The sequence below is a fragment of the Alosa alosa genome, chromosome 23 (assembly GCF_017589495.1).
Source record: "Alosa alosa isolate M-15738 ecotype Scorff River chromosome 23, AALO_Geno_1.1, whole genome shotgun sequence".
NCBI lineage: Eukaryota > Metazoa > Chordata > Actinopteri > Clupeiformes > Clupeidae > Alosa > Alosa alosa.
In genome coordinates this window covers 24,792,910-24,818,962 of record NC_063211.1, presented here as the reverse complement: position 1 = coordinate 24,818,962, position 26,053 = coordinate 24,792,910, and the positions used below count along the sequence as shown (strand labels likewise).

The window sequence follows — 26,053 nt, the reverse complement described above, 5'->3', positions numbered from 1 at the left end:
CTGTGTCTCTATGTGGGATTTGTGTAGGAAAGCACACAGCTGCTTATATGATTAGAGGGTCTTGTTCCTACCTTTTACAAAGTTCATACTACATCCAAAATACTGACAGTCCATAACCACACTAATGGTACAAGATAAAGCTGGAGCATTAGACATAAGGCATTCAAAATCTAAGATATTTACATTCAATAGAAAACAGTCTTTTCTTTTGAGGACAATCAGACAGTTCTTTCTTTGGTCAACACAGCAGACGTACCTGCTGAAAATAAATACATACCGACATAAGACAGTTCAGTTCAAATATATACAAAAATGTATAAAATGTTCCACTCCAAATCTTTTAAAATGTTGGAAAAAAACAATAAAATCTGAAATATAATGGACCACAGATGGAAAGAATTTTAGGTGTAAGAAATTATAACACTTTGTGTACTTAAAAGAAGATAGTGTTAGGTGAGAAGGAAGGACTGTTATGAGTATCCCTTAAGAACAAAAATGAGAAAAAGTTATTTTTCTACGAAATGTTTTGAAATTCATAATCACAAGTTCAAAATGTGCAAATGCAGTCCCTTCCAGGCACAAGGGGAGGAGTTTTTTGTTTTTTTTCAAGGGTGGAGGGGGGCACAAAATTATTAAGCCATTACTGAGTCAAGCAGGAGACAGAATCTTCAGAAAACAAAGTGAGTGTTAAGAGTAGCTCTCATTCTCGTTCCAGCTGGTCATCCACTGCTTCTTCTCCAGAGTGTCTGGTTCATTGTGTCGCTCCTCCTTTTTGATCCGCACCGCACTGTAGCTGGGAACACTATCGTTGTACTTGGAACGTTTGAAAAATCCACACTGCGGAAAAAAAGACAACACTGGGCATTAAGACAAGTATTTATGTGTGTTTGTGTGTGTGTCAAGGACAAGCTTGATTGAAATTTTGTGGACAAAATTTGCAACAAAAAAAAAAAGTGACATCTGCATGCTCAGCATTGAGAGCACAGGTCTCATCAGGTTTGCAATTCAGAGAATGACAGTAGAACTTGAGCTAAAGAGTAGCAGAACCTTAAAGAAGCAAGGAACCTGCAGATAGGAGGTGGAAGAATAAAAAAGATGGAAAAAAAACAAAGCCATACAAAGAACCCATTTCCAGCTGCCCACAGAAAAACAAGCCAGAATCACAGAGCTGGAAACACTGCAAAGGAAAGGCCCCAATCAGAAGACAGCTTCTGCTGGGGCTGCAGTTGGTATCGGCCAATCAGAGCAGAGCTTATTGAAGACCTATTGTATACAAGTATATCAAGCTTTAATCTGACAGGAAACAGTTTGCCCCATGTATGCGAAGCATTCACTTCATTCCTCCAAGCAGCAATCCCCCAACCATATATAAGTCTTGGTTTTCTTTATTGAATGCTGTGCAGGGTAAGAACAAAGCTGTAGGGTTGGCCACCAGTTTGCCCCCTTAGCTGAGGACACAGGAGCCCTGCAGCTGTTACTGAGGCCATTTCAATAACAGCTGGATGCTCCCCAGCTAGCGCCCATTAGCGTTGAGTGTTCGGACACCCCATGCTCCTTTGCTAGCCCAGGAGGACACGTGTTGGTTACCCAGTGCGCTCTCGCTTTGGGTTCTCTGGCCCTCTGACGCACTTCTTAGGCCTCTGAGGTCAGTTTCTCTTTTTCTGAGGGGTCATCATCTTTGTTGCCAAAGAAACCGCACTAGAAAGAATACCATGGTCAATTTGTGACACAACAAATAAAAATGGCACATAATAAACTTTTTTGATTACAACTAGCAAAAACACATAGTGGTGTAATAATTGTCAATACAGAATGACAGAATTTACTTTGTTCTTTGCCTTTTGCCTTAACTTAAACTTAAATTGGACTTGGGCTAAGACAAGAGCAGGTCTATTTCACAGCTGAAAAACAGCCTTCCTCTTGTCTCAGACCAAGTCCATTGTAAGTGTTTAAGTGTTTGTGTTTTTTTTATCTCGCCTTATTTCTCCTAAGGACCCTTTAGGAGAAACAGGCGAGATCTCAATAAGAACCAATGTATTTCTCGTAAGATAAAGAAAAAGACATTTTCGACACAAGACATCTTCCTTTGGGAGAGTGTAGCATAAGACGACTGTCAGTCTCATGCCAAACTACTCAAGTCTCTGTGACAGTGACAACAGTGATGTCATCTTGGTAACTATGGCAACTAGGGCGATCCTCTTTGTTTGTGGTCCCTCACCTTCCAGAGCAGAAAGATGAGCAGGCCGAGCAGCAGCAGGCCCAGTAGGATGGCCACCAGGATGATCCACCAGGGCAGGCCGCCGTGCTGCGCCATGCGCCGCTCAGGGAACACCGTCACACTCGCCTGCACGGCAGAAATCACATGGTTATGAGCTTCATCATCCTTGTAGTCACATCTCTCTCTCTCTCTCTCTCTCTCTCACACACACACACACACACATATGAACAAATATATGAAAAATACATTCATAAGTAAATTCATAGTAAAAAGAACACAGTGCACTGAAAGTAGCCTACAGTTCTGTCCATGAGAAGAGTAAATTCATACCGTTGCACTGGTGTCTGTCAGATCAATGTTCGAGGCCTTGCCATCGACAGTGAGTTTTGCTGTCACCAGGATATTCAAGTAATTCAGGTCGGAATAGTCCTACCAGAGAAAAAAATATTAAACATATTTAAGCATATGTAATACTTTCCTTCAATCAAGTCACTTTCCTCACATTCCTTGACCACACACACAACCTAAACTCTTAGGACACTCTCTAAATCTGAAAGCAAAGATTTTTCATCCAAATCTACAAGTGGCCACATCTAGAGAGGGAATTTCTGCACTTGGATACTCTGGGTTATGTATTGCCTTTAAAAAGCTGCAGTAGGCAAGATTTTTTTGATCATATTCACTGAAACCGACAGTATGCTCCGACAGAACAACATAAATCAGCCGGTTTTAGAAAAAACTTCTACCTCCACCTAGAGCCTGTTATTTGTTTTTCAAAATTCCACAGCTCCCGGTTCTTCTGGTCCAATCAGAGCAGGGCTGTGTGAGATCTGAATGTCAATCACAGTCTGGTGCGCACTGACGAGTACAAACTCGATGAGGGAATGCTCGGTGGTAGTGGGGGAGGGGCATGGGAGTTGTAAACATTCAAAATTTTGGGTAAGTCCCTTCAATCTGTCAGACTTGCCAACTGCAGCTTTAACACACTTTAATACATTAAACACTATTTCACACATTCACTCACTCATTCCCTCACAAGTTCAGACAATGGCTTTCTCCACCATATTAAATTTCCTCATAAAGAGATACATTCATTCATTTATCATCTAACATATTGATTTGGTCTCTCTCTCTCTCTCTCTCTCACCTCGAGGAATGTGCCGTTCCATAGTCGTGCTCTCAATTTTATGACCGCACTACTCCTCATCCCCTGCAGGTGGCACTTCAAGTCAGTGCATCTGGCACCCGTACCACAAGACTGAGGGCAGGGGAAAGAAGCGTTAGGAATGCAACACACAGTACATGCATGACACAGACACAGAGACACAGGCTGAATCATTCCAGACTGTATCCATGTATAAATGTCCACATAGGCAGATTAATAACTGGTAGGGTGTGATTCTCACCAGAGTTTTGTTTTTCCTTTTGTCCGTAAGAAGCGCAATGCTTCCTTCTTCTGCTGGTTTCTCACTGGCTACTTCACGTTTGCCCCTGGTTGGGGAACCCTGGTAAAGAGCATGAAGCTGTTTAACATATACAACAATGGATGACATGCCAGAGAGGAGCTATAGCTATTGAAATGTGTGCAGATTACTATCCAATGCAAAGATCAGTGGTGACATGAATCACTGGCCTACCTACTTTCCGTGAGAATTGCTAACCACAGGTCTTAGGCAGGTCAGGGTCAACAAATAAAGTGGGCAATTTCAACATCATTTGCAACATGTGATTCAAATTATGATAGTCTGAATAACCCTGATTCAATATGTGAATTTCTGAAGGTCACCTTTCAGTTTAAGTTGCCACCCACATTGACATGCATTTGCAGACATAATCCAAACGTGTATATGAGTGTGTGTGTGTGTGTGTGTGTGTCCATCTATACACTGAACATTTATTAATGGACAGGTCTGTATGCATGGGAATGTGTGTGTGTGTGTGTAGCTGTGGCTTGTGTGTCTGTGTGTACGTGCTATTGCTCACCTCTTTCAGTAAGAGTGGGTTGACCTCGCCATCGCAGGTGTTGCTGTCTAGTCCAGTAGAGGTGACGCTCATCAGGTAGAGGAGGTGCTTGCCGATGTCGCCGTTGTCGTTAACCTTCGGCCAGTGGATGGTCAGTGTGGATCTCCCATACGACTGCAGGCTTTTTCCCAAGTTGATTATCTGATGGGGGACAAAGCAGAGACAAAGTCAGCATAGAAACCATCAGTAAACACCAGTGTCAAGCTCTAGTCCACATTATAATTACTGTATTATATGATATTGTTATGATATCATACAGTATCATATTTGTATAACAGGAACACTAATTATGATTATATTGTTTTTTAATAGAAACTGTATATGAGCGTAAAGGGACAAGGGGTAAGTGCAGTAACAGGAGCGTCCTGCTGTCTTACCCTGAATTCGTATTCGATCAAGTTGCCGACCTCACTCTCATACTTCATGGAACTCTCCCCTTTGACCACTCCACTGTAGTAGACCTGGGAGGGCTTGGCCACTCTGAGAGGATGACATGAGCGTTAACACAAATAAGTTGTGGCCTGTCTGAATGACTTAGCCTCAAAATGGGGACGTCATTTGTTTTGTCAGTCACAGACATGTGAAACTACTAAACGAGAAGTGGAACTACTTAAAAAGAAAAGGAACAAAGCATGTAATATGGCAATCAAAACCAGCTGAATGACATCCGAAACAGCTTTTATGCATGGAACATTTATTGTGGAGCGTTTGTTCATTCCAACACAAAGGAGAAAGGCCTTACCCAGTGACTGAGAGAAGCATTTTTATGGCCACATCTGCCCTGGCCTTCACCTCACTTACACCCTGCTGCTGACTTGTGCTGTGTATGAGAGAAAGAGACAGAGAGAGAGAGAGAGAGAGAGAGAGAGAGAGAAGAGATAACGGAAATCATTCATTTTTCTCACCATTTAATCAATCAAAGAGTGAAAAGCCAGTGATCTGATGGGTACATACGTCTTCAGCTTCAGGTCAATCTCCACCTCTGTGGTATTCAAAGAGATGCCTCCGGTGCTTAGAATGATATAAAAGGTCACCTGGGCACAGAAAGAACATTCTAGATTTATTAAGGCTTCTTAAATTACTATTATTGCAGTTATGTCAAACTCAGTGCACAGACTGAAGTGTGCATAAAGATGACAAAACATTTCAGAATTAATTTTAAAAAATGTTACGTGTCTGAATGATTCGCCACTAGCTTACCTCTGAGTCTTTCTTGAAAGGATTACCTAGTTCACACTCTGCCTGTGAGCCATTCTGATTGGCTACACAGACCACCTGCTTATCCTACAATAAAAGAAAATGCCCAATCAGAAGAGAGCAGTAAAAGGACATTCGTCAGAGATAAACTGTAATTTTACATGAATATAATAAATGTGCACTACTCAGTTATGCGTCATCAAAGTCGGTTGTGATTTTCTAAATTTCTAAATATCTGTGGCTTTGTGGCTGGACAACTTATTGTGGTTGGTCACTTGCATGTTTCTGCCACTATGGCTATCTAAAGACCACTGCCATGTGAACCTTCATAATGTAGACTATATTCATGTCATCTCCACACCACTGGACCGCAGTGTTAAGCGCCTGAGCTGCTGTATGGAAACTCACTGTGTTCAGCACTCGTGTGGCCGAGTAAGAGAGGGTCCTGGGGAACGAGGCCACCACGGCTGCTTCATAGGCGTCGTCGCCACCCTTGTTGGTCACCGTGACCTCCAAAGCGATTTCCTTCTGGTCGCTGAGCGAGATCAGCTGCACGCTTCCACGTCTGCAAGCAGAAACAAACAGGAGCTGATACATGTGGTCAGTCAGACCCTCTTATTTACATGCCCAACAGATGGACTTCTACAGATTCTACAGGTTCTAGGATCTATAGAAAACAACAGTCTTTTCCCTTATGGTCCCTTGGTTGTGGAATGACCAATTCTAATTCTAACAATTCTAACAGCTTTGGTATATTCAAATGGATCTTTTTCGGTAACACTTTACTTGACGGGTGAGTTCATAACACATTCATAGCAGCTGTCATAAACTGCACATAAAGCATTCATGACTGTTTCATGAGACATGACTGAACATTCATATCAAACCTTTCATGAATGTGGAAGACAGTACGACGAGAGCTTGTCAAAATAAAAGTCCAAAGTCGCAAAGTAGCATTGCTGTTTTTGGTCCAAACCTCTTACCTGATCATGTCACATCTAAGTCAATGGGCTACTCCAGTGCCAAAAAGACAGAACATGGTCAAGCAAATAATTTTGTGTTTCATAAAAATTAGGGTTATAATACATTTTTGATTAATTAATTTGAAAAAAAATAACTGATTAAAATAAATAGTGCAGATTAATCGATTCCGTATAACCTTTGACCCTAAGCCGTTCTAGTCAGTAACCATTAGACTGTAAAATGAAGGAGAGAGAAGAAAACTGCCTAGATCATTGATTGGAACATTTACTTTTTAAAAACGGCCTGATGGTGTTGATAAAAATAAAGAGTTGATTAAAATAAAGTCCTCTGCAATGTCTGTAGCAAGGAATTTGCATATCACTGGATTTTGTCAACTCTAAAGTCGCACATCAATGCAAAGAAATAGTGTTGACATTGAGGGGAGTGTTAATTTATTTTCATTGTATCCCCTAGGTTATATCTGTGGCCTGAAATGCAATGTATGTGAAAAAAACTTCCTCAGCATAGTAGGTCATATCGTAGATTATTATGGCCATTATTTGAACAGTGAAAATAATGATAAAAGAGTTTTTGAACTTTAATGTCACTAATGCTGATTATTCAATGATTCATTTGAATTTAAATATTTAAAATACTTTCACAGCAAAAATTATCTATGCGTTTAATTTAGATTAATTAATCACAGAGTATGTAATTAATTTGATTCGATTGACAGCCCTAATAAAAATATATTTTTTTATGATGTAACCTTTGCAGATGATTTCTCATCTTTTGCTACTGGGAGTGTCCAACCGTTCCAGGTCACACAAATACGGGTCAGCTGAATGTAGGCTAGTTTACCTCCCAGTGTTAAACTAAGTGATAACAAATACTTCACAACTTGTATAGTAAAGTGACATTCAATGTAATTCATGAAATATTTACAATATTTACATTAAATATTTACAAAGATACACAAATATGGTGTTGGACTTTCAAGTTGTCGTCGTTCTGTCTTCCACATTCATGAAAGGTTTGGTATGAACGTTGAGTCATGTCTCATGAAACAGTCATGAATACTTTATGTGCAGTTTATGAATGCTATGCTATGAATGTGCTATGAATTCACCCGTCAAGTAAAGTGTTACCTCTTTTTCATTACGAATATCATATATCTAATTAATTCATCTAATTGAATCATACTTTGTAAACATTATTAATAGTCATTGTGATAATTATTATTGATAGAATATTTTTTACATTGGTTATTTTTAATAAAAATTATAATTTTATTGTTATTCTATTGTTAACTTCTGTCAATACCAGTAACGTGACAACAGATATAAGCTAATCACATACATATATCACAGATCTTTCCAATCAGCACTTGTAGCTGTCAGGCCATGAATTGCCTCCCCTCCTTCTACCGCCCATCACAACTAACAACTATCCTCATGGGAAGACCCTGAATCTCCTAGTGCAGCAGATTCTATACTCACTTAGGCAGGGTTTTAAAGATGTTTTTGTTTGCTTCACTTGAGCAGAACTGGTACTTGATCTCCAGGTTACTCTGGCATATGTTGTCACTCCCACACCCCTCTTTTACAAAATTCACCTGAATGAGCACACCGAGAAACAAAGTGGTTTACTCTCCAAGTGTCCAGCCAAATGCGCACAAGAAGCATGTACAATATGTCCATAGCTAACATGAATCAAATACATTGATGACCACACTCATTGGCTGCTTGCTGATGTTTTTTACCTCAGAGAGCACACTGGTTGGCTCGTTGGCGTCCAAGATGGGTGTGAGACCCGGAAGTGCCCTGCGCTTGCGACTGCTCTCTTGGATCTCCACAGATACCTCGATGGGAATCCCTCTCAACTTGTCCTTAATGTTGTCCTAAAGGCATGCAGGATCACAAAACCGCCACTGCTCAGTCTCTATGGCAGTACAGCCCTGGCTACTGACCAGACTAACATCAAAGCTGAGAGTAATGCAGTTAAGTTGGGATCTCATACAGACTAGTGTGATTCTGGTATCAGTTTAGTTACAAGTGACGTGACATGACGTGAGGTGACTGAAGAGAGAAACAGAGGAGTAACAAGAATGGATTTGGAGAGAGAAAAGAGGTAGAGAGACAGGGAAACTTCCGGTACCTTCAGTTTGAGTTTGTTCTGAATGCACTGCTTTGCGTTCTGGGCAAGCAGTTTCAAGGTTCCTGTGCTCTCATAGTCATGGTCCGTTGAAGAACGTGTGGAGAACGTCACTCGAGGGGGAAGACCCTGCTTCCTGCGTGCCATATCCGTCTGGAACATATACTTTATCACTGAAAAGAGATGGGTAGAAAGAGACAGAGATGAAGAGAGAGAGAGAAAACAAATACAACACAACCTATTTATCTGGGGTACTATACTTAAGTATGTATATATATATATAGTTTGATTATCGTCTGAATACTGGCATTACTATATCAAAGTCTGTATGTCCCTAGCTGTATATCCACATTCATACTAATTAAGCAACTTTAATTTTAATTTCCGAACTGAAGAGAGAAACAGGAGGAACAAGAATGGATTTGGAGAGAGAAAAGACTTAATCTGATCGGAGACAGAATGGGTATGATTTACACAGTACAGTGTGAGTTTTATGTACCTATTACAGGATTGATTGTCGATGGATTTGCTGTGTACAAGAAGCAGGCTTCCACCTCTAGACTGTGAAGGAGATGAAACAACATCACTATGAGATTGCTGAACACATGAATGAAACATGCTAAGGATATTCACATCTATTCATTGTTTAAGTTCATGATCTATTGCTTAATATATCATATTATATAAAACAATCGATATTTCTGCAAACTTTATTAGGCTAGTTGAGTAAATGGTTAGTTGTTAGTTTGGTTGAGCAACTCACCATATGCTGTCTCCACAGTTATTCTTTGTGAGGTCCAGTTCCTTTGGTGATATCTTCACCTCCTTCTGAAGATTGATGACTGGTCGTGCCCTGGCGAACAAAGATAAGAAAGCGATATTAACAGGATGTGGACTGGAGTAAGAGAGAGAGAGAGAGAGAGAGAGAGAGAGAGTGTGTGTGTGTGTGTGTGTGTGTGTGTGTGTGTGTGTGTGTGTGTGTGTGAGAGTGGGTGAGTGAGTGAGCTGCATCTTTCAGGGGAAATTTCAGAAAATACGATTAACTTAAATCCCAGGTCCTTACCTGTAAACGTATACTGAATCTGACAGAGAGCCAATGGCCAAATCAGGGTAAGCGTTCAGGTCCATGTCCATGTTACCTGCCATGGAGTAGCCAAACAGCTTGACCCTACTCCCTCCAGTCAGAACCTGGGGACAGGTTTTGCACATCGTCGTTAAGAAAAACAACTCTATGATTGACTATAAGTTTTCCTCAACAAAACTCATGAGCTGTGAATGAGAAGGTCATTTACTCTACAACAAACTCCCTCAGTCCCTCTCACCGACTAAATATCTAAAAAGCAAAACTTGAACAAATCTTTCATGCAAAACATCATCATGTTGGTCGATTTCAGTTTCTAAATCAGGTCATCATTTTCTGAAATGAAAGTGGATTAATAAGTGTGGGACGCTGACCTGTGCTGGCTTCACCATGATGCCATCTTTAGCCCCATGATAGATGAAGACCTTCCCTACGCCGTCCCCATCATAAGGTGCTCCAGCTGCCACATCTGCCACAATATAATATAGGCCCACTTTGGTTATAAACTCTTCCTTCAGGATCATCAACACGAGACTCGAAGAAATGTCCCATTAAAATGACATCATCGGGCACCAAGAAGGCGAAATTCGAAGCTGATACAGAACAGACACAAAACAGTACTATCCACCAGGATGTAGTGGCTGGACAACTTGAGTGATTATTGATTCATGACTTCTGTGACTGTTTTATCTATTTCAACACAAAATCCACAGTCTACCCTGACCTACAGCAATATGGGAATAAGCTAAGGCACAAGACACCAGCCGCTACAAACCTGTATAGCCGTCAAGGTTCACATCCCCAATGTTCTCCACGGCCAGTCCAAACATGGAGTCCTTGGGCCCGTCGATGCGGACGGGCTTAATGTTATTCCACGCTCCTTTCTTGTTGATGTAGACGTAGATGGCTCCTCCTGTGTCTCCCTCTTTAATAAAGAACTGAGGCGCTCCAACAACAACATCCAGCCACCTGACATGAGCCCAGCAGGAGACAATGATGTCAAAAAGCCATGTGTTCACTGAACAGTGACAGACAACAAAGCTGTAGTTGTCCTGGCATTCTAATTGGTTTACTGGATGTTACGGCCTAAATATACATACATACATACATACATGGACATACATACATACATACATACATACATACATGGATATACATACCCATCAGCGTTGAGATCAAGCACTGCCACGTCATAGCCGAAGGAGGATGCAAGCCCCTCCCCTTCCAGGATGTGTTCGGTGGACATCGTGGCCGTGTTTGGCTCGATCTTCAGGAACACCACGGCTCCACTGTGATTGGCTCGTGGTGCTCCAGCGACAACGGTCAGATGGTTTTGCTTAGTGATGCCTTTCCCAGAGTCGAGAGAGAAGCCTGCCCACAACACCAAAAAGCCCATCAGCCAATTGAGTTTCAATATGGGAATTTACATGCAGGATCACAAACACATGTGATGTTTTATGAGGGGCCCTCAGAAACTCCTGATCACATTTATCAGCTGTTAATGCTGTGGACTAGCCTGACGAGCCAGACCCACATTAAAATGTAGGGTCTGGGCACTCACCGTTCGCAGTGCTCAGTCCGAGGGGCGGGATAATCGGTTGTCTTTCAAATTCCCTCTGCACGCAATAGGACAGCGATATGAGTCCCATGCGTTTCCACCAGCGGAGCTAGTTGGCCAGTTCAGACTTTTGCCAACTTAATAATAGCTTAACTCGTGTCACACTGTTCGCCAACAACAACATCCATCTTATTTGTTTTCAAGTAGCAGGGGATTCAAGCCAAACCGTTGAAACTCTGCCATCAATCATTATGTTAAGCCCACCTAACGACTCTATACACGATTTGATTGGCCTGATAGAAGTTTAATTTTTCGAGCTCACAAGCCAACGGAGAGTTGCTAGACTAGCCCTGGCAGCAAATGTAATTTGCTGCCGCTAGGGTGCGTCTAGATTAAGGCTAGACCGGAACACGGTCCGAGACGAGACAGCAGGATTTATGAATACTATGGAACAAGCTCCTATACATAAATCAGGAATTTCTGATTGGCCAAAAACTAGAGTGAGTGAGTCTATTTCTACGATGTCTGTTTTCCCATACTCATTGAATAACCTGCAGTACAGGGTTTGAAAAACAGTTCTGACGCCACCTTGTGAACCAAGCATTCTCCATATAGAAATGGTTCTATTTGAAACATTTCACATATTATATCGCATATAATATTCTTATAAGTACATTTAGTAAAATGGTAAGACAAAAAAAAAAACAGTAAGAATTAATTAAACAGATGCAGTGAATTCAAACACATATATAACAACACACAAGATAAGCACAAAACAAATGGGATGCCATGATTCATTCACAGTGATTAAATGGATGTGTATGACTGGGGAAACATCCATAGACCTGGACAAACCTAAGTAGCTACTGGACTTCAGATCCTTCATCCCAACCTGAGAAGGAAGTGACTCATACACAAACTGATCAGAGTCACCAGACACACTTGTCATGAACAGCACACCTATGTACACACGTGCACACATACACACACACACACACACACACACACACACACACACACACACACACACACACACACACACACACACACACACACACACAGAGAGAGAAAGAGAGAGAAAGGGGAGAGAAAGACAAACAAACACACACACCCCACACACACATGGAGAAGGACAGATTGTACAGAGAGACTCTCAAATTGTGTCACATTAGCATCTATCCAGAATAGGTCGGTTTTCTGTCTGGATAGGACCTGCCAGCAAAATAAACAGGGCTGTAGTGAGATTAGAACCTTTCTGGGACTGGACTGAGACTGCTCTTATCTAGCCTAGATTCCTGGGGCATGATGACCTACCGAGGTAACTGCTGGCCGGAACTGGCACCAGATCTTCATTTTGCTGGTTCTCATCGCCCACCTCATAGGGGCCATCATTGAAAATGAACTGATCTGCCAGACTGTCATTCTTCTGTTCCAAACGCACTATGCCTGCAGGGCAGCCATGGTTGGAGTAGGAGGAGGAGGAGGAGGAGGAGGGTGAAGAGATGAGGGAGAGAAGAAGAATGGAGGGAGTAGAAGAGAAGGAGAAAGAGAAGGAGGAGGGGGAAGAGAGAAGAGGAGATGGATGAGAGTGATGGCAGTTGATGGAAAATGGGAAAGAAAACAGAGGTGTTGTGTGAATGGTTTAAAAAAGAAAACAAAACAAGTAAAACATACATAAAAGAGAAAACAGATATGTTGCGTTGTTTACAAAACAAGTAAAACACACACAAAAGAGAAAAAAACGCAGAGATGGAGAAGAGACAAAGACAGCACTAAAAGTCATGAATGAATTTGTATCCAAATTTGAAATAATAACAAGAAAACATTCCATTCAACCCAACATTATAGTCTAAAATAATAAAGGTGATGACACCTGATCTATCAGACAATCCAGAGATGGTAACGCTGTATGAGACTGAGATGAATGGATGGATGCACTGACGCCTGAGGGCAATGGAGCCACTAAAACTAATGTCAAAGGCTAAATGATCCTAAATAACCTATGGGGAAATCTACTTGGGAACATCTATCTATCTATTAGTTATATCTATAGCTAGTCTTTGTCAACTTTTCAGAGGTCCGGTTCCATTCACTCCAGTCCAGAAAACACAGATACAGAAATTAAAATGTTTGTATTTCAGAAAATTTGTTTTGCAGGTTCCGCTCTATAATCTTTGGCATTTCTGTGTCAAACGAAAACTGTTGCTGTGTGCTTGGCAACTAATTCTGCAACATGTCATTGCATCCTGTCCTGTCCTTACCTTTCCAGTTGTAGGCACCCGGCGCTCCAAAGATCAGGTAGTGGTGGCCCCTGGTGAAGGTGGCTGAGATGCCCTGCTGGCAGGAGCCAAAGCGCTCATGGCCTCGCGTCCGCCCACTGCAAAATTTCCACTCGCCGCCCTCGCCATTGCGGTTCGTGTCGATGGTCAGGTCCGGGCCGAACACGTAGCAACGGCCCGTGATGTCACGCGACTCCTGCGAGGTGTTCACAAAATAGCGCTGCTCATAGCGATGGGCACATGTCTTGGGAGGAGGAAGAGGAAGAGGAAGATGAAGAGGAAGAGAGGGAAGAAAGAATAAGAAAAGGAAAAACATTAAATGTAAAAAACTACAATTAGTGACAACATCTCATAAATTAGTCAATATTATTTTGCGTGCATCCATATATTATAAACAGTATATACCAATCAAAAGTTTCGGTTTGCTTAGAAATTTCAATTCCACTCCATTATAGACAGAATACCAGCTGAGATCAGTTGCATTTTTTTTTTTTTATCAGGGCATCAGTTGAACATTGGATGAATGGATGCTGATAATGGGAAATGTAGATATTGCATTAAAGATCAGCCATTTCTTTCTACAACAATCGAGAACCCTTTTGCAATTATGTAAGCACATAATGTAATCTGAAAACTGTTGCCCTGATTAAAAAAACAATGCAAATGATGTCAGTTGGTATTCTGTCTATAATGGAGTGGAACGGAAATTCTAAGTGACCCCAAACTTTTGATCAGTAGTGTATATATGTGTATAGACAGACAGTGTATACAATTTAGATTCAGGACGTGCATATGAAAATGCTCTACTCACCAGAACCTGCCCTCCAGGACCTTGGCTCTGCACAACTACGCCCAACCACTGGTCATCTTTGTTTTCCGATTTTTTATCCACTTCACACACAGGGAAATAAAGTCACATTTCACATCAGACAGTGTGTGTGTGTGTGTGTGTGTGTGTGTGTGTGTGTGTGTGTGTGTACGTGTGTGTGTGTGTGTGTGTGTGTGTGTGTGTGTGTGAGACAGAGAGAGAGAGAGAGAGAGAGAGAGAGAGAGAGAGAGAGAGAAGGGAGAGAGGGAGAGAGTGTTCAATGTGTTTGGGGTCATTTCATGTTCACCTACGTTTTTCATCAAACTGCACTCTGGTACAAGAGGTGCCAGGGGCGTTGATGTCACATGTGTAGAGGCCCCCAGTTTTGGAGGATTTCTGTGCTCCCAAACCGGCTGCCTTGGGTGCACCCACCAGCAGACTGAACACAGAGAGACAGAGATGAGGGGAATAAGAGACGGGGAAGACACATGATGTGACTGACAAAATTATTTAAAAAAGAATATTTGAAGATGGGCTGAATTCAATTATAAAATCAAGTTATATCATTAAATTTAACATGACAATTCCACTGCCAATACACTGAAACGCACACAGACACTACATACCCAACACTAAAGACACTCACTCGCACACTCACTCACTGAATCACTAAGGTCAAGTTACACTGTCTGCTGATGGACCATACGTGTCAATAGAGCACGCATTCATGCTTTTCATCTACTCAGGAATGAAAAGAAGCTCGGGAATCCTTTCTTCCCCGGACAAAAAAGAGAGGGAGCACACAAAGACACAACTCCAGACTCCCCAGACTCTAACTGCAAGGCCCAGTAGCTCTGGTTTCAACCAACTTCTCAAACTCAAAGGCCTCTTTTCTTCTCCTCTGATTGGCTGGCTCAGCAATAGCTTGTGTCCAAAACACTTCACACACATTAAAAACACTACTTTTTTCTTCAGGAAGGCCATGGCCAAAACAGGCTCAAAAGTTGGTGCCTACCAACTACATTACCCATGGTTCAACACCAGAGAGGGAAAGAAGTCTTCAGAATTCAGGGGAACCAGCATGAAGGAAAATGGTTCTACTGTGCAAATCCAACACATGTTGAAAAACTTAGACCAACTGTATCTTATTTTTCATAACCTTTTCAATGAAAACAATGATTTTAAATATTCTCTTGGTACAGTTATAGTACATCTGAGAACTATATAATATAATGCACTATATGTACAGTACAAAAGTACAGTTATACTCACATTAAGCGTGATTACATTAATATGTAGCTTACTGTAACTATGGTTAAACTTCCTCCCCCATCATGTCCTGTTCAATTATGCCTCTGGAGTCCAATCTACAATTTTCTCCTCAAGATTCCTTTAATTAAATGAACATTTGGCTCAAGAATGGATCTCAAAGAAGTCTGTGTGTGCTGTGCTGACTCTCTCTCTCTCTCTCTCTCTCTCTCTCTCTCTGTATGTGTGTGTGTGTGTGTGTGTGTGTGTGTGTGTGTGTGTGTGTGTGTGTGTTTTAGTGTCTGTGTTTGATTTGTTTGCCAGGTCATATTGATCCAATGGTCAATTGCACCTCATCTCCATAAAGCTGACATTGTGCAGCCATTTAAATACACACAGAAACGCAGATAGAAGAGGGGATTCTTCACCCACTCATTAATCCCAGATTCCAGGTTAAAAGTTTAAGTATAGCATCTCACTGAAAATGACACACAGCCACATGTAAGCTAACGAGCATTTGCTGAAGCTAATTGCAAAATCATTCACACACTACCCAATATCACAAATAATCAATACTTCGCTGAGATTTCATTCTGTCATGCAAAAGGCTCCATAATATCAACTTAAGTCCCTGAGCCCTGAAATATTATCCCTAGCTTTTTCAATTCATGTGTTGAAGGACAGGTGTGGAAAGCGGCAATCATGGGATATGTAGGTTTAGACCACCTATTTGTAGTCCTTTCTGTAATTCTGCACCACAAAAGCAGACAACCCCCATCCCCCAACACACACTGGTAACCCCACCATGCTGTTAACAAGAAAGAGGTCTCCAGCACTCCACGCCCCATGGGGGGAGGAGGCTGCCATGGCTGGATAACCAGAGATCAATGGTGGGAAGTTAACAAACTCCCATGGAAAAAAAAAATGATCAATGATGTAGATGGCATGGTGTAGACCGTGGTCTCTTCATCACCTCCACAACCATTTATGGCTGAGGGAGGAAAATATTTTTGGTATGCCAGAAAACGCACTCATTTTAAATTGAGCACACAATTTAGTAAAACATCAATTTAGTAATTGTGTCAACATAATAAAAAATAGTGCGTCATTTTATCTTGTTAAATTTGAGCACAATTTAGTAAAACGCTTTACTAAATTGAGAGCCAATTTATTCAAATGAGCGCACTATTTAGTAAAACGTGTGCACAATTTACTAAATTGTGTGCACACTTTACTAAATCGAGCGCACAATTTACTAAATTCAGAGCACAATTTAGTAAAACGTGTGCATGATTTAGTAAAATGAGCGCACATTCTCTCGATACACAAAAATATCTTGCAATGACACCTTCTGGGCTCCGTAGTTTTTACATGTTCAGAATCCTTTATATTTTGCATGGGGGGCTGGTACAGCTGATCCTGAAAACTCTAACCAAAATGCTCTACCTTATATACCACTTCATCAAAACCACTCCTGCAAAGTCCCGTCAAGATAAGCATCTTCTGACGGAAAGAATGAATTTCAGAAAAGTCAAAGCCATAAGGGGACGGTGAGAGAGAGGGAGAGAGACAGACAGAGAGAGAACAATTACTCTCATTATTTGGGACATCGTCTGTGCTGCTCACTCCAGTCAGAGGAGAGCCCTGAGGCTGCAGCTGATGACCGCACTGAGACATGCGGTGGCTGATAGACTTCAAAATCAGGACAGACACTAAATATTTCCATGGATTTATGAAATACCAGGATCTAGGACTTCAAATGTGGTGCTCAAATCTTTTACAGTGTTACTGTAAGATGCTTAACACGGAGCAGACGATATCACAGTACTTATTAAATGTAATAACAATAAATATTGAATAACTATAAATGGGACAAATATAGAGTATCACAACTCACAAGTGGGACTAGTTTGAGAAGGCATCACTGTTCTATAAGGCTCTGGTTCATTTCAACTTTGGATACTAAGTATAAGATGCACAGTAATGAATTAGATGTCCTTTAGTTAAAGCAATGGCTATCTAACTCCTATAGCTTGTTACAGCAACCGTGCTTTCTGGGTCACCTTCTGGAGACAAGACCACTTCTGTTCTATGTTCTATGTTTAGAGTTGGGGCGGGGAAGAAGACCAAGAAAGAGAGAAGAGTGAGAGAGGGGGAGTGGGCGAACAAAAAGGACAGAAAAAACACAACCACATGATTGTATCTTGATTAAGTTATGTGCACATGCCTTTGAATGGCCATTTTCAAATATCTTTCTCTTTCTGGCTTGCGGTCTCTGCTACTCTAGAGTCTGTGTCATGAAATGAGAGACACAGTCAAGATGTGGAAAAACAGGAATGGAGTAAAGCAAGCTATTATCTGTTACTTAAACAAGAGTGTCGAAGAGAGATTTGAAACCTTTGATACCCTTTGATGTTCCTGGGCGAGCCTAACCCACACAGTCTACAGAGAGAGAGAGAGAGAGAGAGAGAGATAGTGAGAGAATTGTGTTAGTTGAGCTTCAACCTCGAATTTAGAGAGAGAGAGAGAGAGAGAGAGCAGATGGGGGTGAGATTCCATCTGTAATTGTAGTTGGACAGTTCATCTAATTCAGACTCAATTGGTCTTTTTCCCCCCCTCAGTCAGCTAAACTCATCCACACATGGCACACCCATGCCCCCACAGCCTTACTCAAAGCTCCTCTCCTGCCGTTTTATCACACAACACAATGCCACTGATTTCCACACGTTTGATAGAGCAAGCAGTTGGCATGCTGACCACAGGAATGAGCACCAGACTTAGTGCCTATGAGCTGGCCATAGACTGAAAGCGAGCAGCTTTGAGAAAAGCAACAGCTTGCTGTCAACAATGACATATGGTGGCTCTGTGAATAAGGGTATACCAAGAAAACATGAGACCAGGGGTCTAGGGTTGGGCAATGATTCATTACACAGTCATGCAGCAATGCAGTGTTGGACACAAGCAGCTCACTAAAACCCAACTATCCAACCTTAACCATTTATAAAGTGGCGTGCACCTTTGAAGTAGGTGTATTAGTTCTATCAGTTGATGTGGCTGCAGTAGGCCTACATTCTTCCCAATGGGAGAGGGGTGGCAGTGGCAGGTTTAGCAGAAGCACTCTGGCGCTAATTCACCAGGGTCATGGTTCACATTACTGATTCATGAGTTATGACTCCAGATGTGGTTCATTCCTTTCAAGCCTTCAAGTTTTTAAGACATGTAAGTACATGGCACACAGACACACAGACACACACACACACACACACACACACACACACACACACACACACACACACACACACACACACACTTAAGTGCTGTGGGCCTTTTCTTTCACAATCAAGGTTAGCACTGCCTCAGAAGTTCAGTGGCTTAAGGGAGAAAATTCCTCCTGAAGTGAGTTTTGCCATGACATCAATGACCTTTGGTCGAGCAAAATTCTCAGGTGTACCATTTCAAAGACTGACTGCACTTGATAGGGTTATCACCTTTATCTTCATGTTAGGATAACAATTTGAGGTGACAAAAGAACATGACCCAAATCTATGATTTAGATGTCAAACCAAAGCTAAGCAGAAGTTAGATATAAGACCACACTCAGACCCCTTCAACCGTTTTCCTTACATTTCAATTCTCATTCATAAAATGAATGAACAGTAAAGTCTGGGACCTGGGCCAGATGGTGATCTTTACAGTATGCATTTCATTGGGACATCTGCTCGATAAAAAATCAATTACATTACCGCCGGAACAGGCCAGGTCACTTGTACGTGTAAACCACGACAGACATGCAGCCCCCTGCCCTGACCACAACAACTAAACTCTGATTCCATTACAGGGCAGATGGAGCAGATGGAGCAGATGTCATGGCAACTGACCACAGCAAGATGATCCACCACTGAGCAGAGACTTGCAGTTTTGGATGCAACATAGGAACCATGTAGTTCTAGGGGTCCATGTAGTTCTGGGGTAGCCTCTCTAGTATTAGAACTGTGTTCTTAGAACTGTTATGTCCGAAAACTGTTGTGTCCCTATTCTGGATGCTCAATGTAACATTATGAACAGGGTCTACTTGTGGAAGAAATGATGATTGAGATGGTGGCGTCCAGTTGTCTACGGAACCCTAACAAGGACAAGTTTGACACGTCTGTACACATTTTAAAGAATCCTTACGGGATGGGAACTGCAGTAATTTCAGACAAGCACCACTCACAAGAGGCGGTCAGACTGAATTGCAAGTCCTTAAGTGAGCTTTTGCACAGATGAACATCTTCACTGACCCAGATGTGGCCCTCAGACAGGAATCCTGCTGAATCAGAGGAAGGAAGAGGGACCAAGAGCCTTACCAACCGGCCCCCTCCGCCCCACTGCAAACTGGGATATGGGTCAGGGTGAAAGTGCTTAGTGTAAGTAGTGTTGCAGGTGTTGGGAGTGGACCAGTGTGGCTTCAGAATAACACTGCTGTCTAATTAGTGATTATTATGGTTGAACATCCAGAGGAAACATGATCAAGACCAAGGACTGTGTGGGGCATTAGCTGATTGTCTTGGCAAAAAAACACATACAGAAAAACACACACACACGCACCAGGAGTACAACCCACCCCCTGGCCATATTTGAAGCACTTTTTGGAATAACTTTGGGTCTCAAAAAAAATGTTGGCTCTGTGATGGAAAAATCTGTCAAGCCCTTTCTTTTACATGATGCCTCTGGCCCCCTCATGGCTCAGCATCTCCCTCCCTTCTCCCACAGCCCCTACTGTGGCCTTCAATGCAGCGTTGCCACTCATACGCCACACCCAGCACCTACCTGCATTTCTCTTTTTTAAATTGTTAAACAAATTTCAACACAATTCAGCTAAAGGAGTCATCTGTGCTTTTAAAAGTAGGAATACTTCCAAAGCAAAAGAGTCCATTGTTAACAATGTACCCCTCTACGTCATAGCTATCAGTTCACCTTCACCCGTTGTTTTCCCTTTCAGCTATTATCATCATGCTATCACACAAAACTACAAAAGTCCTTGGCCACAACCTGAGCCAAATTTTATATAGTGCACTTAAAGACAACAACACACCTCTACCACAATCACAAAACGCAAGGTACACTGAAAGACTCAACATTTGATGAACTAGATAGTTTATAGGATAGTTATTCTTAAGATGGACGTCCTCCAGATAGTTATCTGTGGCAAAGGGGCACAAGCAATGCAGGAGACTAACATGTGAACTCAATCACGGAGCTTCACCAGTCCAGAGAGATCGTCCTACTTCTTGGCCAGGGTTAAGGTACTGTATAAGAGAGCTTGGCTGAGTCTGTTTATGAAGAAGTTAGAACCAAAAAGACCAGGCCAAAGTTTTTGATGTGTGCTTTTGGCAATTGAGCTGACGATATGCCCAGGCTGTGTGAACAAATTTATGATCTCTGCGTAAGTTGATAGGTCTTTGATACCCTTTGATGTTCCTGGGCGAGCCTAACCCACACAGTCTACAGAGAGAGAGAGAGAGAGAGAGAGAGAGGGTATATAATGTGGGGGATCTGACCTTGTCTGACTGTTTTTCCCAAGACATTGCACACACGTGAGACTTAAACTAAATTAGCACTCAGAGGTGTGCCCTCTTCATTTTTTGACCAGCAGTCAAGAAAGGAAGAAAAAGGAGTGTGTGTGAGAGAGAATCTCTCTCTGTGTGTGTGTGTGTGTGTGTGTGTGTGTGTGTGTGTGTGTGTGTGTGTGTGTGTGTGTGTGTGTGCGTGTGTGTAGCTCTCTTCTGTACATTCTCTCATTTGTTATGCTCCCAATAGCCTCTACCACCCACTCCGTCTCCCTGCAAAGCCAAATGGATTCAGGAACGTTCCCATTGTAAACATCCTGGTTGCCAGGATAGCAAGTCATTCTCACCCACCTGAAAGATTTCTGCAGGTAAACCACTGAATCCGAGTCAAGTATTCAAGGTGGGGGTGAGTGTCAGATTGGATCTCTGTCAACAAGAGTGATGGTGGCTCTGTATTCCCTTTCAGTCTCTTTGTTTCTGTGTGTGTGTGTGTGTGTGTGTGTGTGTGTGTGTGTGTTGTGTGTGTGCTGGAATCTTTGCTGGAGGGCCTAATACCTTGTGTTTACATGCACACACACGGAGACACACGTGTACACAACCTGGCTAAAATCATTTTGATCAGGCCTTGAGAACATATTTGACTATTCAGAGCTGGACTGAAAGGGCATGCCCTAGCAACATGCTGCTGAGACTGGCTCAGCCATTCTCTCTCTCTCTCTCTCTCTCTCTCTCTCTCTCTCTCACACACACACACACACACACACACACACACACACACACACACACACACACACCAAGCGAACACACTATTGGCAAACACACAAATGTCTGCCGAATAAAACCACCTTAACTCCAGCCAAGAAAGGCTGTGGAATGCTACAAACTCATGGCCCCCGCTCCACTTCAAAAAGCGCACACACACACACACAGTGAGACATACACACAGACACCCAAGTTGCCCTGCCCTGGCCTGCAGGTATGTGAATCACACTCAGTCACACTCACACTAAACACACCTGAAGGCAGTGAATTTCTCACAGAGCTGCAGTAACATGTGGTGTTTAAACATCAGTCAGTGAGCCTCACCTTTAAGGTGGGGCTGAGGACATGAGTCATTATTCTCTCTCTCCCTCTCTCTCTCACTCTCAAGTCAAGTCAAGTCAAGTCAAGTTTATTTATATAGCGGATTTCATACACAGAGGTCATTCAATGTGCTTTACATAAACAAAACCAAACAATAATAACAAATAAAAAGCATAGAAAGGCAATATAGTCAAAGAATAGTTAAAAGGTAAAGATCATAATAAAAAGAAAACATAAAACACAAGGTAAAATAATTTAAAAATAAAGGATAATTAGTAAGCAAAAAAACTAAGGCAAAAGTAGTAAAAAAAAAAGTAATAAAAGATAAAGTAGAATAATTATCAAGGCAGATTCAGAATTTGTAACTTCGGCACAGTTAGCAGAAAGCCTCTGAGAACAGTTTGGTCTTAAGTCTAGATTTAAAACTGGCTGGCAGTTGGGGCCTTTTGATGAAACTGGAATCCATTTTCCACTGAATTATTTTTGTCTGATCCCTTATCATACCTGTTCATTTTAGTTTTGTTATCTTGAAAATTCAAGATGGCTGCAAACGTTAAACTTTTGAAGATACTGTCTGTATAAATCGCTTGTAAGTAAACTACCAGTGCTTTTTCAAAGTTCTCAATGTTTCGTTTTTAAATGTCAGGGCCCCAGGAAGTCTACCAATGAAGTGTAGAGATACAGAGCCTCCAAATGGGTGTAAAACAGTGATTTATTTGCATGGCTAGCCATGTAATCACTACTGAAAAAGTTGTTGGTAGCATCCTAACTAGCCAGATTTTGGAGAGGGGACAAGTAATGGGCTATGCACACTGATGATGTTTCAATACACTTTAGGTCAATATCACACCGGAATTCTCCTTTAATAGTCTTTTTAGGAAGGCCTGTGAACAGTCCATTGCAGTAATCAACCCTACTGGAGATAAAAGCCCTCTGAGTCTGGCAATATTTTTGAGGTGGTAAAAAGCTGATTTAGTTGTCGCTTTCATGTGGCTGTTGAAATTTAGATCACTGTCAATTAATACACCAAGATTTTTAACTGTATCCTTTGCCTTCAACCCTTTTGTGTCAAGGAGAGTGGCAACCTTAAGTCTTTCCTCCTTTTTACCAAATATAATTACTTCAGTTTTTTCTTTGTTCAGCTGAAGAAAATTGAGACATCCAGGTGTTGATTTGTTCTATACACTGACACATAGATTCAAGAGGACCATAGTCGTTTGGTGACAGAGCTAAGTAAATTTGTGTGTCATCTGCATAGCTATGATATGAAATCAAGTTATTTCTCTAACTCTCTCTATCTCACTCTCACTCTCTAACACACATGCACACACACGCACACACAAAATGGTGTTTCAATTATTGTTTTTCAACTGGAGTTTCAAATAAAAGGGGTTAAACATCAAAGTCTCTTTCTCTCTCTCTCTCACTCACACACTCTCTCCCTCTATCTGTCTCTAAATATACATTTGCATCTTTCAATCTTTGATACAGACATCTTGTGAAAACCCTGAGCCTATGTCAATTCTAGTAGGCTTTCTGAGACCCATAAGATGAGGATAGAGAGCAAATTGCTTTACAAGCAGAGTAAATATCAAGGATTAGTTCCACCCTTTCCACAGCCTCGGCTCTGCTTACCCCCTGTTTAGCTGTGACAAGTGCTTGACCATGCATGTGTGTTCTGGTCAAATAACTCCTGCTGATCTTTTTTTCTTTACACACACACACACACTCACTATGTGCAGTAAATCTGGACTAAGCCACTTCCCACAACTTCACACATTGTCCTGTTTGGGCACTGAGGATTCACCTCCAGCATTAGGTGCATATGACGACATTATATTATTCTTGTGTGGTTTGTGTTATACCATAGTTGTCATATTAACTATAACTGTCACGTTTAATTTGCAGATACAGTAAGCCGTCTTCTATGGCCATATGGCCATAGGCTATGTAATTCTGACTACAAGTGCTCTTGGTTAGGGCGGGGCCATTATGAGGAGACTGCAAGCTACTGTCACACCTCAGTTCGGTCGTTCATGTCCTGTACCGGGGTCAGTTGGCGCAAGCAGGTTTTAAAGACCCAAGACCTTTCACTTTCACTGGCATGCAATCTGACATGCAATTTGTTTCACTGAAACATAAATCTGGTATGTGAGGCCGATGACATTTGTAGACTATATTACTTAGTGGCGCCTTCCTTTCATCTTTATTTTTTTCTTAATGTAGGCCTAGTTGTACTAGACCTATACACATAGCCTACTCTTGTTACTTGTTCCCATAACCCTTCTTGCGAAACCGCTCTTTCCCTCTCCAAACTGCGCCCTTAAGAGCATTAAGTCGCCGCAGCCATTGACTAACCTGATTCAAAGCTACCCGCTGGGCACTGAATAACAAACCGGGCCATTGTCTTGTATGGACATCAGACATTCATAGACTCACTGGGTGACCCCGGAATGTGAACCATAATAAACGAGAGAAAAAGTGTATAAGCCTCCACGAGATACACACTTTCACTCAAGACAAAGTCTGCAAGCAAGTGTCTTAGTAAGACCACACCTGGCTATCTGGTTAAATAGCACTTCTGATCATTTTAATCTCTTTCTAGAAACACCCACAAGTGGATTTACCTTTACAAAAAAACGTGCTGCCTCAAGGAACAACCTGCTCCCGAGTCACTCCACTAACAAACGCGTAGTTTAAAACCCAGAAGCAAGAAGTATTAGGCTAATGCTTTATGTAACCGAACAACTAACATAAGACTTACTGTCTTTTGTCGGGCTTTAACTCTCGATGCATGGCAAGAGAGAATCCGAACAGGCTGCCTTGGTCTCCGGATTTGATAATGACATTCTCCGTGTCCAGGTTGAAAGCCGAGATGCATGTCCAAATCAGCAACAAGAAGGGAAGTGTCACTGTTATCCTACACCACCCCATTTTTGAGACGAAACTGACCAAAAAAGCTATTTCACCAAAACAACACAGTTCTTCTCCGAGACTGAGACCAAACTTCGTTTCTAACGGCACCGTTTACAGCCACTGATGCGATGGTGCCGTAGGGGGGAGAGGGACTGAGCGTAAAGAAGAGATACCGCCCCCTTGCATCCCACCCCCACCCGACCCACTCCTCCTATCCCCTTCGTTACCATCCCCAGTGCGTCAGGGAGACCGCACCCTTACCTGCCTGTACAATTTCAGATGAGTACAACGAATTATGCATTGCGCAAAAAATATACTGGGAAGGTACGTCCGGTTGAATCACTACAAGGTATTCTTGTTCTTTTCATCTGCTCTTGTTTTTTGCTCTTTTAAATAGCCTGTGAGAATTCACTAAATAGCTTCCATGAAAGCACGCAGGCAGGATGCGTGCTGAAACTGTCAGTGGAAAGTGGAAGTTCTGCATGGATCCCTGCAGTGGAGAGCATGAAAAGGGGCGTTAACTGTGCAAACTGTCCTAAATCCACAACAACCCGTAAAAAATAGCTCCTCCACACACACACACACACACACACACACACACACACACACACACACACACACACACACACACACACACACAAGCAGACAGACACAAGAAGAAGCAGGTATTTGGTTAGACATTGCTGGAAGTGAAATTAAGTAAAATTAAATATAAAGTAAATCAGCTCTACACTTTTCTGTTGTGTTCTCAAGGTGTGGGTCTTAAATCTTAAGGTCCCAAAGCCAGTTACGTTGCAGTTGTGTAGCTGCTATGTGGAGCATGAGTGGCCAGTGTGCGCATGTTCCACATCTATCCAGTGTCTATTCCTCAACATTCTTGCTCTTTTGTCCATAGGAAACACACACAGTCTGGCAGTGCCAGGCCATGGTTAAGTGCCAAAAAGAACATTCAAACAATTGCATGACTCACTCGAGTG

The 26,053-nt window shown here is 42.0% G+C and overlaps 1 protein-coding gene across 4 annotated transcripts; it reads right to left on the bottom strand.

Moving 5' to 3' along the window:
• Positions 1-614: 614 nt before the first annotated feature.
• LOC125288663 (integrin alpha-6-like) lies at positions 615-25,207 on the bottom strand. 4 transcript variants are annotated; one of them, XM_048235206.1, is made up of 26 exons: positions 24,925-25,207; positions 14,592-14,719; positions 14,284-14,363; positions 13,455-13,716; positions 12,508-12,639; positions 12,049-12,153; positions 10,796-11,006; positions 10,411-10,604; positions 10,010-10,104; positions 9,618-9,742; positions 9,318-9,407; positions 9,054-9,115; positions 8,558-8,727; positions 8,163-8,300; positions 7,900-8,015; positions 5,846-6,002; positions 5,441-5,524; positions 5,195-5,274; positions 4,983-5,060; positions 4,618-4,720; positions 4,202-4,381; positions 3,625-3,723; positions 3,366-3,476; positions 2,549-2,647; positions 2,219-2,344; positions 615-837 (listed from the first exon to the last, which is right to left on the bottom strand). In XM_048235206.1, exons 1-26 carry the CDS (start codon positions 25,092-25,094, stop codon positions 688-690), a joined length of 3,345 nt encoding a protein of 1,114 aa, XP_048091163.1. In that variant the 5' UTR covers positions 25,095-25,207; the 3' UTR covers positions 615-687. The 4 variants fall into 4 exon arrangements, with proteins under 4 accessions (XP_048091163.1, XP_048091160.1, XP_048091161.1 ...); XM_048235205.1 differs by lacking the exon at positions 12,049-12,153 and adding an exon at positions 1,588-1,698 and having other exon boundaries at positions 716-837; XM_048235203.1 differs by lacking the exon at positions 12,049-12,153.
• Between the last annotated feature and the right edge of the window lie 846 nt (positions 25,208-26,053).

Bases quoted from the DNA above. Each gene is read 5' to 3' on its own strand.
- LOC125288663 (XM_048235206.1), bottom strand. From the start codon at position 25,094: ATGGGGTGGTGTAGGATAACAGTGACACTTCCCTTCTTGTTGCTGATT. The intron at 9,408-9,617 runs GTAAGGACCTGG...TTTGTTCGCCAG, and splicing joins GATTCAGTATACGTTTACAG to GGCACGACCAGTCATCAATC. The intron at 4,382-4,617 runs GTAAGACAGCAG...GTCCCCCATCAG, and splicing joins TGATCGAATACGAATTCAGG to ATAATCAACTTGGGAAAAAG.